This window comes from Cydia strobilella, chromosome 20, assembly GCF_947568885.1.
Source record: "Cydia strobilella chromosome 20, ilCydStro3.1, whole genome shotgun sequence".
Lineage (NCBI taxonomy): Eukaryota > Metazoa > Arthropoda > Insecta > Lepidoptera > Tortricidae > Cydia > Cydia strobilella.
This window is the reverse complement of record NC_086060.1, coordinates 3,090,353-3,103,627: the sequence shown is the minus strand read 5'-3', so window position 1 is coordinate 3,103,627 and position 13,275 is coordinate 3,090,353. Positions and strand designations below refer to the sequence as shown.

Below are 13,275 nucleotides of genomic sequence, written 5' to 3'. Positions count from 1 at the left end.
AGAAAAGGATGGTACGGCCGTGCCTCTGTGTTTTGCTCGACTTGGCGATTGCTTATTTTATACATTAAGTTGTTATTTAATATTTAAATTCTTTAAAATACTTTTATTATGTTGGCTGAATGAGTAATGTCATTGACTATTGGGAGTTTTAGAACTAAAAAGTAAAAATTTAAAAGTAAGAGGCAATCCCGCTGATTTTTATACTACAATGAACAAAATTACTGCAGTTTGTTAAAACATGTGTTTTGGTAAATATTGCAATCAAAATGTTTTTCGCTAGAGCTTATTTATCTTCACACATTTTATGTAAAGTCTCTGATTGCAAGTAAGTCCTAAGGAAAAAAATCATTTTTATTTTATTTATTTATTGAAAACATAATATACAGTATTACAGTCGAAACCAAATCACTGTACAATTCAAATTATAAAATACGTAATTTATACACAATGGTAAAATCGGACCACAAATCACAATCAACTTTCGTCCATCACCTCACAGTACCGCAGACACATCTGATACACAACCATCCATCGACTTGCAAACATATCACATTCTGGTGCCCATGACAGTAGCGAGTTCAGCAGCCTTAGAGCCCGCACAGCTGGTGAGTTTTTATGTGCTACAGTGCGCGTAATTGGTGCTGCCAAAAGGTTGTGACTTCGCGGTCTCAGGAGATATTTGGGCACAAATGGGACAGCGAGTCTAACACTTCTTCCTACCAGCTCTAGACAGTCTGTATCGCCACGTATAATTTCGCATGTTGTCACTCGGAGTTTGTAATTCGATCCGAGTTACTGCAAGGGAATTAAAACCTAGCGCTCCTAATACCAAGGACCTATCACTGTTGATGTTGACGCAGTGGAATGGTTACAGTTCAAGATGGCATACGAAGAATCAACTCGATTGTGTCAATTTAGCAATTCCGAGAACTTGTAGCTACGAAAATGTCTACGCTCGGGCTACAAGTTCGGCACCCCAGATAAAAGGGTATTTGACTACTAGTCAAATCAGTTTCTTTTTACAAACTGTCAAAACGATTTTGCTACTATGAAATTTATATGAAACACTAGCATGTGACGTCACAATCAAATTACCTACTCTTTAGTTTTATACGGGTTTTATAATAGAAATTGTGTCTAATGCTGTCTAAGTTTCTCTATTAATCTTCTGGTGCTTTATTTCATGCATGGTGTAAAATAATTAATTTCAAATACAGTCAAATACCCTATATCTTGTCGCGTTTGAAACAAGAAACTCAAAAAAATTAATTTAGTGGCTCCAGAATACCATAAAGACATTGTCATGTTTTCTAATAAAATTGAAACCCATTATGTTGTGCCGCTGTACTCACACTTAACCGTGAAAACCACCTCGAAGACTCGAGTCTAATCACAGTTATGTTATCTAAACTGCCTACTATTCTTTTGTCTAAATGGGCGGACTACCGGTAGGTACTCACACAACACGGCAAGTACCACGACTAGACTCGATCAACTATCGGATTTCCTCAACGAAGAAGCTATAGGTCAGGGCACGATAATGGCTCTTCTTGACTATTCTCGTGCCTTTGATGCCATTAACACTCGATTGTTATTATCCAAAATGAAATACTACGGTTTTGAGTCACAGACAGTTACATGGTTTGCCAGTTATCTTAGTGGTCGTTCGCAGATCGTTAAACTTCAAAATGATAGAGGGTTATGTGCAAATTCAAAGCCATCTGCTGTCTCCAGAGGGGTACCTCAGGGCTCTATCTTGGGTCCACTGTTTTTTATTCTCTATACCAAAGATGTCCGTGACTCCATAAAGCATTGTAAGTTCCACCTTTATGCTGATGATATTCAAATCTACATCTCATTTAATCCAAATAATACAGGACACGCTGTTGCGAAACTAAATGAAGATTTAGAAATTATTACAGCCTGGTCAGAGTCCAACTGCTTGGTGTTAAATCCAAGTAAATCTAAAGTTATGGTATTTGGCTCTAAAAATCAACTTAAGCGGATCGAACACCATAAACCAGCAGTTATAATCTCGGGAGAAGAAGTAGAACGTGTATCGGAGGCACGCAATCTGGGATTAATAATGGATGAATCTTTGCGTTTCGAGGGGCATATTGCGGAAATTACAAGAAACGCATTTTATAGACTCACAATACTATATCGAATTCGGAATTTTATCAGCGTCGATCTGCGAATCAAACTTTGTAATTCTTTAGTACTTTCTAAATTTGATTATGCGGAAATAGTCTACGGTCCACGTTTACTAGCCCGCACTGGTCGTATAGTGCAGAGAGTGCAGAATGCATGTGCTCGTTATTGCTTCGGAATTCCGCCACGAGAGCATGTGACACCTTATTTGAACTCAGCAGGTATTCTCAAAATGGCATTTCGCAGAGAACTGCACCTGTCATCTTTGTTGTTTGGAGTTTTTAAAACATCAGAGCCAGAGTATCTGTTCGATAAGTTCACTTGGCGCGCAAGCAGGTCGAGCTTGTATGGCATCAGATCGGTTTGTGACGAGTTGGTATTACCACGTCACCATACTGCTGCATTTCGAGGTAGCTTCAAATATACAGCAACGAAATGCTGGAATAATATACCTCCACCCCTCAAAAACTTAAATACAATAAGTAGTTTTAAATTGCGGTTTAAACAATATCTTTTAGCAATACAAAACTCGCTACCTCTTGGTACTAGACCCACGCCGTCATATTTAAAATGATTATATCTATGCACCTTATGTCTTTATTTATTCTTATCTATATTAAGTATTTTTGCACTCATATCTATCTATCATAAGCTTATATACTTCCTTTAATACATATGTAACTATTAAATTCTGCTTACACACTATACCAGCAATTGTTCTGTCCAATTTCTAAAACATAGTTTACACTCATACATACATGTTAACATAATTCTAAGCCATTTAGTTTTCGACTAACAGCGAGTAAGGGATAATGTATCAAGGGTCTGCCTGAAAACCAGCGTTGTAGTAAATACACTGCAACATTATGCTGAGGCAAGCTCCTATTTAACACGCATGAATATTTCTCTCTGATGTGCAACTCAATTTCTTAGTTTTGTAAGTCTAAATTTAAGGTTTATCTGTAAAAAATGTACTACGCTATCTGTTAACTCTGCCATTTCATGTGATGTTGAATAAAAATGTTCTATTCTATTCTATTCTATAATGCTCCAAAGGACAATTTTAAGCGTAAATACACGGACAATAATATCAACGCAACGCTACTACAAAGTAAACAAAGTTATAAGTACTAAGTGTCGTTATTGCCGATTACTAATCACAATCTCACAGACTATAAGAAATTTAAAAATTTATTAAGGCGCTAGGCGCTGTTTTTGGCCAAAAACAGTTAATTTCTAGAGCCTATTTCTTCTAAATCGGTCAACAAAAAATTATGAAAAAATATATATATGAATCTACGTTTTATGCACAACATTTTTAACGTTTGACTTTTTTCCTACTTTACCTATTTCTGTAAACGGTTTATTTGATTAAGGTTATTCTTAAACTAAAATAAATTATATGTTTTAACAGGCACTACAAACGCAACGTAGAAAAAGTTTAATCAATTGTTTTTATCTAATACCTATTATTGAACATTTCGTACGTATGTAGCTCGAAAAAGGCGTGGCCGGCAGTTGTGTGATGTGTGCTAGCTTTGAGACGAGGAGGCTGTGTCGCTCATTGCTCAGTGCATTTCTTGTACTCTGTATGCTTGTGCTGAGCCCAAGTGCAATAAAATTGGAGTTATTGTGGCCAAGGACTATTTAAATAAGTGCAGAAAGTTTTGCTCGTGACTCGTGACGAGCTTTAGCGCGTGCAACACCGTGTTTGCAGGCTAGTATTACGAATGTAATGACAATATTTCCACTTATGTTTGAGAAAGCTTCATTTGAAATATAAAAATAAAAGTTACAAGGTGTTCGAGGTAGTAGCTGTACTACAAAGTATATACACTTATAGACCGCGGGCCAGGAACAGATTTCCATGACCAATCGCGTCCCGGGCGAAAACTCGTATAGTGGTTAACGGCTATGTATGATGAACCCTCGTGAACGTCAGCTGCCGCTTGGTGGGTTGAGGAATGGCAGCAAATAAAGTCTATAAAAAAAGTTTAGTCATCGCCTCCCGCTTGATACGTTGTCAGATGATAGTTTAGATTCTATTGTGAACAAACAAAATCATCAGCCGGTTGTATCGCGGTGGAAAGTCCGTGTTACGCGTTTCGGTGGCTGCCATTCCTCAATTGTACCTTCACAGTGACCAGTTGAAAGCTTACTTTCGAATTAGGAACGGTTTAATTAGTTACGAACTTACGAGCATCGCTATTCCGGCGGACAATGATGATTTTTCTGCATTCTTAATGCGAACGCACTTTATAGGTAGGTATGTAATAAAATTAAAACAAATTTATCTAATGAATACATTTATTCCTTCAACGTAGTCAAGTTGTCATCAATGTCCTTCATCTATGGTGATATTGAGGTTTTCTGGCTCGTAGTCAGCGTCGACCACTCTGTTGGCGATGATGTGTTTGTAGACCAGCGCGGATTTGCGAGCAGTTCGCGTCCTCTCGGCCGATTCGAAGTCCACATTGTAAAGACCAAAGCGCTCTCTGTTGAAACAATAATAAGTTAAATATATCGCCAGTGTCAGGTTAGTTAAGTATTATGATTATTATGATTACCAGTGTTGATCGCGGTTCGCCAGTTAGATTTCTGAGTTGCAAACTTTCACGACTCGCACGATATCTGAAGGCCTGCCGCGAACATCGAAGTTCACAAATTGCGGACATCGTTCTCTTTTACTCCAATTAAGGCGTAATTAGAGTGACAGAGAAAGATGAACTTCGGTGTTCGGGGTAGATAGGGCGCAAAATGTCTTAGCAGCAAAATAGGACGAAGTGTCCAGAAAGGACAGAAGTAACAATCAACCACGCTCTGCTACCAAGTGCAGAGGAGACCAAGGCCAGGATTATTACGACCAAGAGTACGGCCAGGAAGATCGTGAACAGGAAGCCCATGATCAGGCAGAATACGGTCGAGTTGAATCTGAGTTTTCTTCTGCATCGTAAAACTCAGATTCCACTCGACCATATTCTGCCTGATCATGGGCTTCCTGTTCACGATCTTGGCCGTACTCTTGGTGGTAATAATCCTGGCCTTGGTCTCCTGTGCACTCTCCCTCTAGATCATGGTTAGGGTTGACTCTGACCTCACGTACATTCTCAGTGTCGTATTGAACTGCTTTCGTTCCTCGGGATGGATTACGATTCGTTTCGGTATCTGACGTTCATTGCAGATTGCTCCCTCTGTTTCTATTGGTGTTTGACAAGTGTAATTTCTGTATAGGTAACTTCTGATGTTTTGACTAAAAGTTTGACTGAGGGCCACTTGCATCAATCACTACCCGTGGTTAACCGGTTAAACTTGGAGTTACCATGGTAACCAGTACAATTTTACACTAAGTTAACGATTTAACCGGTTAACCCCGGGTTGGTGCAAGTGGCGCTTAAACTTGAAGTTTCCAAAATTGCAAAATTTTTCAAATTTGAAAATTTCTCCGAAATTTATTACAATTTCCTATGGGCAACATAATTTTCTCCTTCCTATATGAATACTTGTTTTATTTCATGCGATATCTGTAGATTACTTACGAGTATCCCGCCGTCCACTCAAATGCGTCCATGAAACCCCAGACGAAATATCCTTTTATCTGGATTCCCTCATACAGCACATCCAGCACGTCGGTCAGCATGGCTCTGATGTAACTGACGGTAGAGTCATCCTGAAGACCGCCGGTTGTGGACCATCCATTCTCCGTCACGTATATGACTGGGCTGCTGTATCTCTTGTGTACGTGGGTTAAGACGTTGTATAAGCTGCGGGGCGCTTGCTGTTAAACAACGTTCTTGATTAGATTTTTTTGTAAGGGTTACACTTTTACACACAGCAAGGTTCGTGACTCTCCTGTGTGTTAAGGGTATTTAGGGGTATCTACTCCCTTGCTATTTATCCTAATAAAATTATCAGTGATATGCAGACACACTGTACACTGGATTACCATGGCAATACACTAATAATATTAGACTAATACCATTCGATGAGGCCCCTGACCTTCCAACCCAGACGGGAAACGTAGCCGTATTGAAACTAGTCGGGTTTCCTAAAGGTGACGCGCGTTCTGATATCAACTGCATTACTCTACCTGTTTTACTTCATTGGGTAGGTAAATATCAAATGATATTTCCTACGTAGTTTCTAGGAACTTAATTGGTACGAGCTGGGGTCAGTCGTCCTAACTGGCATCCTACCTAGGATCCTAATAAACTTATTCCTAGTTAATGCCCTCAGACTCTTTCCAATAAATGAGGTTACACCTATATGATTTAGGATTTTGGATTCTGAATTAAGCAAGTAAAATGTGTAGCGCTTTACCGTTACACCTAATAATGACATGTCAATAAGTATAACAAATCATTAACAAATTTTCTTATGTCGAATGTCGTTGAAGGTCGTCCGAGTGAGCAAATATTAGTGCAAGTGTGTCACCGTTACCACCCATTAAATTTATTAACTATGATATCATGCCATGAGTTATCAGGGTGCGTATTTAATTTAGTAACTTGAAATATGATGCTAATTTGAGATCAATATCGGAACAATCCGCGCACGAAGGGTTCCGTACCATTAAGACTCACGTTAGACCGGGCCGTGACCGGGCCGGAGCTTCCGGCGCTTCTTTTTCTATGGAAAGATTGGAAAGCATCACGTGATCACCTGTCATGTCATAGAAAAGTAAGCGCCGGAAGCTCCGGCCCGGTCACGGCCCGGTCTAACGTGAGTCATTCCTTTACGCAAAAAACGGCAAAAAAATCACGTTTGTTGTATTATGTTTTTAGTATTCGTTGTTATAGCGGCAACAGAAATACATCGTCTGTGAAAATTTCAATTGTCTAGCTATCACGGTTCGTGAGATACAGCCTGGTGACAGACGGACAGACAGACAGACAGCGGAGTCTTAGTAATAGGGTCCCGTTTTTAACCTTTGGGAACGGAACCCTAAAAACTGGTTCTATCTCTGTAGCTCTTACGTGTAGTGTAGTCAAGAGAACAATCCAGCTTTAATCGAAACAAGAACGTACAGTTCTTTATTAGCTTCAATCTCTTAACATTAGGTATATAAAGTACCAGTATATACTTATACACTTACTTTTAACCAGGAAGACGCTGCCGTAGGCCATGTCGTAGGCTGAGACGTGCCTACATTCGTATCGTCCGCCGAGCTCGGCACGATATTTCCTGCTTCATAATCACTAGCGTAAGCGTACACAAAAGCAGCTGTGAAGTGACCAAGACCAAAGAAGTCTGCAGCGCCTTTCACGAGGGCTATCTCTTCCTCAGTGAAGTCTGGGAGACGAGATCTGGGGTAGCCCTGTTCCTTGCTTTTTGCGGCAACGCGCTCAGAGTACTCCTTGGGCCAGCCACCTTGCTCCGAGAAAATGGGATCGGAGTATATGGCCCACTGAAAAGGATAAGGAATAAAACTCTTGTTTCGAACAATTTTCCAGGACCCATTTTTATAGAAGTGGCAGAGTTTCTTATGGCATTTTACAGGTACAGTCGACTCTAAATTCGGTATTTTTTGACGCAAAAAAAAAACAAATCTATGGGGCAGGTCGTCCTAGTCGACCCACCCTCCATACAAAGGGAATTTTTTTCTCGTTAAAAACTTTTTTCTTATACTTTTTCCTAACAAGAACATAATACCGAATATGCCCTTAAGCGGATCCCCAAATTTATTTATATTTTTGACCTTATTACAAAGGAGTAACGTGCAAAAGTGTACATAAACATAATATATCTGTGACGTCGACTGTACCAGGTGAAAGCACAGAACCCCTACCGAATTATTAGACTAAAGCCACCTGCAACCTATTTGTTAAAATATACAGGCAGCTAAAATGCTAGAAAAATTACGCAAATAAATTACTTCTATAAGATTCGCCAAAAGTCCTTGGATGAGACAACGACAAAGTTTAATTTATTGATAAAATGAATGTTAAGAAATTTAGGTATTTGATTTACTAACTTTGCTTATCTGAGACCTCATTTAGACTAAAAACTTACATTTTCTTGGTTAAAAAGTTCAGAAGCCGCCTTATCCTCCTCAGAATCTGTCAGTGGCGGGTAATAGTTAATGCTGATCGTGAGTCCACACTCCCCGCCCTGGCTGGGCTTGAAGTCGTTGTTGTACGCGTGGTACGCCTTCGCGTGAGCCACCAGCAAGTACTTCGCGCACAAATACTCCCCTATACCAGTGGCATTCAGCTGAGGGGCTTTTATTGTCTCACCGTAGCCTTCAAGGCATATCTCTCTAGGACCATGAAACGTTATCCAATGTTTAACACGATCACCAAATAAGGAAAACACTACTCTAGCGTAATCCTCAAACCATTCAATAATGAGAGGGTTTGTAAATCCTCCCAGCTCTTGGAGTTTCTGAGGCAAATCCCAATAGTACAGCGTTACGATGGGCGTGATGTTGTACTTGAGCATTTCATCGATGTAGTTGTTGTAAAAGTCAACTCCCGCTTGATTTATTTGGTTGGAGAAGCCGGTGGGCAGAATTCTGGACCAGGACAGAGAGAATCTGTACGCATCTAGACCTAATTCCCTCATCATCTCTACGTCCCGTTTGTAGTTGTGGTAGGTATCGCATGCGATGTCTGCGTTGCTCTCGTCTGCGATCACTGTCGGCTTGTTGTGGGTCAAGTAGTCCCACATGTTTGCTGTTTTGCCTAAAACAGCGCAGTAAGTGAGCTATCTATATGAGCTATCGTATGATTGAGGATGTTAGCGTTAGGTCCCCAGAGGGTCCAACCAAAACCAAGACATTCCTACAATCGACCAACACCAAACAAAAAGTAATGTTTTTGGCAAAATAAAATTTTTAGTTTAAGCTTTTATCGCTGACTGTACTTTTCATTCCACATGTAACTAATACTCATCGAGACAATTCTAAAAACCCCAAACACAATTAGGTTTCGTTGTTTTATTACAGAGTTCCTATGGCCACCTCCTGTCTCCATCATCAGATCAGCTCAATGATACCATAATATTGCATATTCGCCTCACTTACATATGTATGCAAATTTTCAGCTTCATTGGAAGTAAGGAAGTGGGTCAAATTTAACTTGCAAGGTTTGACCCGTACATACATATACGAGTATTATAGGTATAGGTACGAGGGCTGATCCGAAAGTTGTTAGCTGCTCCGGCTCTACTCATGCGATCACAATATTATTTATACCATTGTGAGGGATATTTCAATGCTAATTGTGGCTATGTTTTTTTAATTAATGCGAATAATTATTTTTTTATTATGTATTTTTAACTTACGTATTGAGTTACGAATTCCTTAGAAAAAACGGAAATTTTTGGCACAATTAGATGAATTTCGTATTGTAATCTTTGAAAATCGAACTTAAATTTACCTGGGACGAATTATTCTATTCCTTCTGCTATTTCTGATGTATAAATAGATAAATAATGTATAATTTTTTTTTCAGCAGTCGCGTACCTGGGAAGGGCGAAATTCTAACTAACCATAAATTTTGTTTTTAAATTATAATTCAGTGACATGTACATATGCCATACGATAAATCTTTTTTTTTATATTAGATGTTTTTACTTTTAATGAAATGACTCATTGTTGACACCTATTATCATAAAAATGTTTACTCAATTAAAACGATTTACATTTTAAAAAACGGTCGAGTTTCGTAATTAACAGCACCCTTAAAAACTAATTGTTTTTTTAACAATACTGTTTATAAAATGACAGCACATATGGAGTCTCAACTCTCAATTACTGATTTTCATGGCTGATGGTTAGGCTTCGACGCGTCGAAGTAAAACAAGATAAAAAATAAACGAATCGTTTTCTAAAAATGTATTTAATAAGAACTGAAAGATCCCTCACAATGGTATAAATAATATTGAGATCGCACGAGTAGAGCCGGAGCAGCTAACAACTTTCGGATCAGCCCTCGTACATTGCATTATTTTTATTTTGCAATCTTCTGAGTGCAAAAGCTTATCGGGATGACAGACGCTACGAAAGGTCATGTGACTATTTTCATTAATTATTTAAGTTTCGATTTGCGGTGGCAGCGTGGTTCCATTTTTATCGCCTGTCACTATGCCTGTCACTTTCGCACTTAGGTACATACTTATTAGAACGTGACAGGCATGGTGACAGGTGATAAAAATGCGGCCGCTGATGTATTTATATGGTCAAAAAAATCTTTCAGTTTTATCTTAGTAATTCTTGTAGCAAATTTAGCGATACACATTCCATCTAAATATTAAATAGCTAATAATAACAAATCCTGCTTTCAATCCTGATGCGACTGCCGCAATGCTGTGCAATGCTGTGTGCAATGCTGACTGCTGTATCCTTCCTAGATATTTATTTATTTATTATTTACTTTGTTCTTACCACTAATATTCCAAGCTCCCTCTATCTGGTAGGACCCGGTGGCAGCACCAAAGAGGAAATCATCAGGAAACTTCTTGACGGATGCGGCATTGCTGCCAAGCACTGCTAAGCTGAAATAAAATTTATTTTTATTGCACATAGAATGTGTACGGCCCTAGCAGGATTTGAACTCGCAGCTACAGATCTGCAGTGGCGGAAATTTCCAAAAAGTTGGATAAGTTCTCGGATTTTTTCACAGGAAACAAAGGAAACTTTTATTTTGGAAATGGTATATTCGGAAACTTTCCTACGGCGCATTAGTACCAGCAGCCTTGCTTCTTGAATTCCCTTCCCTTCCCTAGTGTTAATTTCATTCAATAGCATGACGGACGTAACTAACTGAGAAGTCTGTTTTTTTTATATTCCGTAGACTAAAATGAAGTTTCATGTGTAAGACAGGACATTTCTTAGTACCACATGGAATGTCATTTTAGTCTACGGAATAAAAAAACAGAATTATTTTGGGGTGTACTTCCTTTTTGGCGAAATTTATTTCGCCAAATTTCATTTGGCAACCAACTTTTCGCCAAAGTTTCATTTGGAAAACCAATCGTTGGCATTACCTTACTTCGCAACCATTTCATTTCCCAACCCCATACTTGCGAAATGAAAATGACGTACTAGGTTGGGTTAGGTTAGGTTGGATTATGTAAATTTGCGAAATGAAATTTCGCCCAACTAAAAATATGGGATAAATAGTTTGGGAACTGAAAGTTTGTCAAGTAATTTTCGCCGAAACATCAGTAAACCGATTTTGGGATTTTGGGAAACTCAAAATCCCATACAAAATGACGCGTACCTACGTCGAGTTACGCTATCGAATGAAATCTTGATTTGTAACACATTTTCACTGAAGAAATAACTATTTAAACAGAATACTAGTTTTACCTGTAATAAATTAAAACTAATATTATTATCATACTACTATTATTATAAATTATTACTAAAATTATTAAAATATACTAAAAACATCATTTTTGTACTCTACAACCATAGAATGCCATACATATTATACATCAAATTAAAGATAATTTAATACACTTCTTTGCCTTATTTAAAGTTTTATTTGTAATATCAGAGATATTTTGTAGAAACTTGATTTAAAAAATAAAAACTTAAAAATGAGAAAATTTTCAATATTTCTTTAATTACTTATTAACGGTTCACTGTATCGATACAATATTTAGAATACCATTTTTAGCACACATATAGACTATAGAGGTATGGTTTAAAAAAATGTATTGAAATCGGATGAACATTTCTCGAGTTATGGTTGATTTTTTAAAATTCAATATCCACCATTTTCTGTTTGTCTGTTTACATATATTTTGAAATGGTCTTTCACTAGCTTTTATTTGGGTAATATTGCTATAGTAAGAAAAAAAAATCCCCCCCTGCCCCCGTATTTTCATTTGCGGGCACCATTTTCAAAATTCAACAACACTTCATAAGTTCAGTTCAGTAAGTAAGATTATGTGGTTTGCTCGAGCGCAGCCCTATGGTCTGTGTCGATGGACTCAAGTCGTGTGGAGCGTCGCGAACTGTCAAACGAGGATCGCCCGCCATTACGGCGTCGGAGTGTGATTTACCTAAGCTATGCCTGTTTTCCGTGGTTTTATGTATTAAATCCTTTAATTAATAATGTATGGTGTTTTCTCCTCTAATTGTTCATATGTCAAAAACCGTCCAGCCGTTTGGGTTGTAGGGCGTGCCAAATAAATGGACATAATATACATACTCACGCTCGAAATACTTACAGACCGTTCCAAAAATATGGGACAAGAAACTGAAAGAAGACTTTATGTTATTTTTAAAAGTTAGTAAAGTGGAGACCCGAAACAGACCATACATTATATGGTATTTCAGTGCCCTGTTACCAGATATAATGGCCCAGTTGAGGATTTTAAAAACCTGACAAAAAACGCGCGTTTGTATCTGCGGAATTGTAAATTTTGATGTTAAGTTTAATTTAAGCAGTGTGTGTATTACCAGACGATAAATATTAAAAATATTTTTTTATGCTTAGATATGTAATTTGTTATTAAATTAAAATATAAAATAAATAAATATTATAAATATAAAAACTATAAATATTTTATTTTAGTTTTCAATGAAGAAGGAAGTCGTTGAAAAAACAAGTTTAATATAAATTTCTACAAGTAGTACCTACATCTTCTCACATGTTTAAAATACACCATATTTTTTTTAAATGTTTAAATAAATATTTAATAGCTTTAAAATCATATTTAGTTACGTACTCGCTTTTTCACGCCGCGCCGAAAATGAGGCGCGGAGGGCCGTGTTCAGCGTTGAATAAAAAGTATAAATAATCGAGATATTAACTCTGCAAGCCGGGATATTTTTATTGGAAATATCCTCCTCTTTAATAATATATAATTTTGATTTCTTAAATATTAATACTTTTAAAGATATTGGGGAAATAATAAATATCTTTTTTTCCCCCTTTTTTTGTTAATAACTTTTTTTTAATGTGGGAATAAACGCTTCGATTGCATTTTTCTTGACATCAAATCGAATCCAATGAGGATCACACATATTTTTAGGAGTAGTATCTCTATTTTTCACAATTTTGAATTTGTGAACCAGACTACAAGAGGTTAAATCAATAAACATGAGAAAATGTTCATTATAGGCACAGAAAACTATTAATATTTTTACCTTAATATGAGGATTCGCTGCAT

General features: G+C 37.6%; 1 protein-coding gene across 1 annotated transcript; it reads right to left on the bottom strand.

Moving 5' to 3' along the window:
• Window positions 1–4,464: 4,464 nt before the first annotated feature.
• LOC134750772 (myrosinase 1-like) lies at window positions 4,465–13,275 on the bottom strand. The gene is made up of 6 exons (XM_063686014.1): window positions 13,253–13,275; window positions 10,535–10,644; window positions 8,161–8,831; window positions 7,244–7,555; window positions 5,688–5,926; window positions 4,465–4,646 (listed from the first exon to the last, which is right to left on the bottom strand). The coding sequence occupies exons 1-6, from the start codon at window positions 13,273–13,275 to the stop codon at window positions 4,487–4,489; spliced, it is 1,515 nt and encodes a 504-aa protein (XP_063542084.1). The 3' UTR covers window positions 4,465–4,486.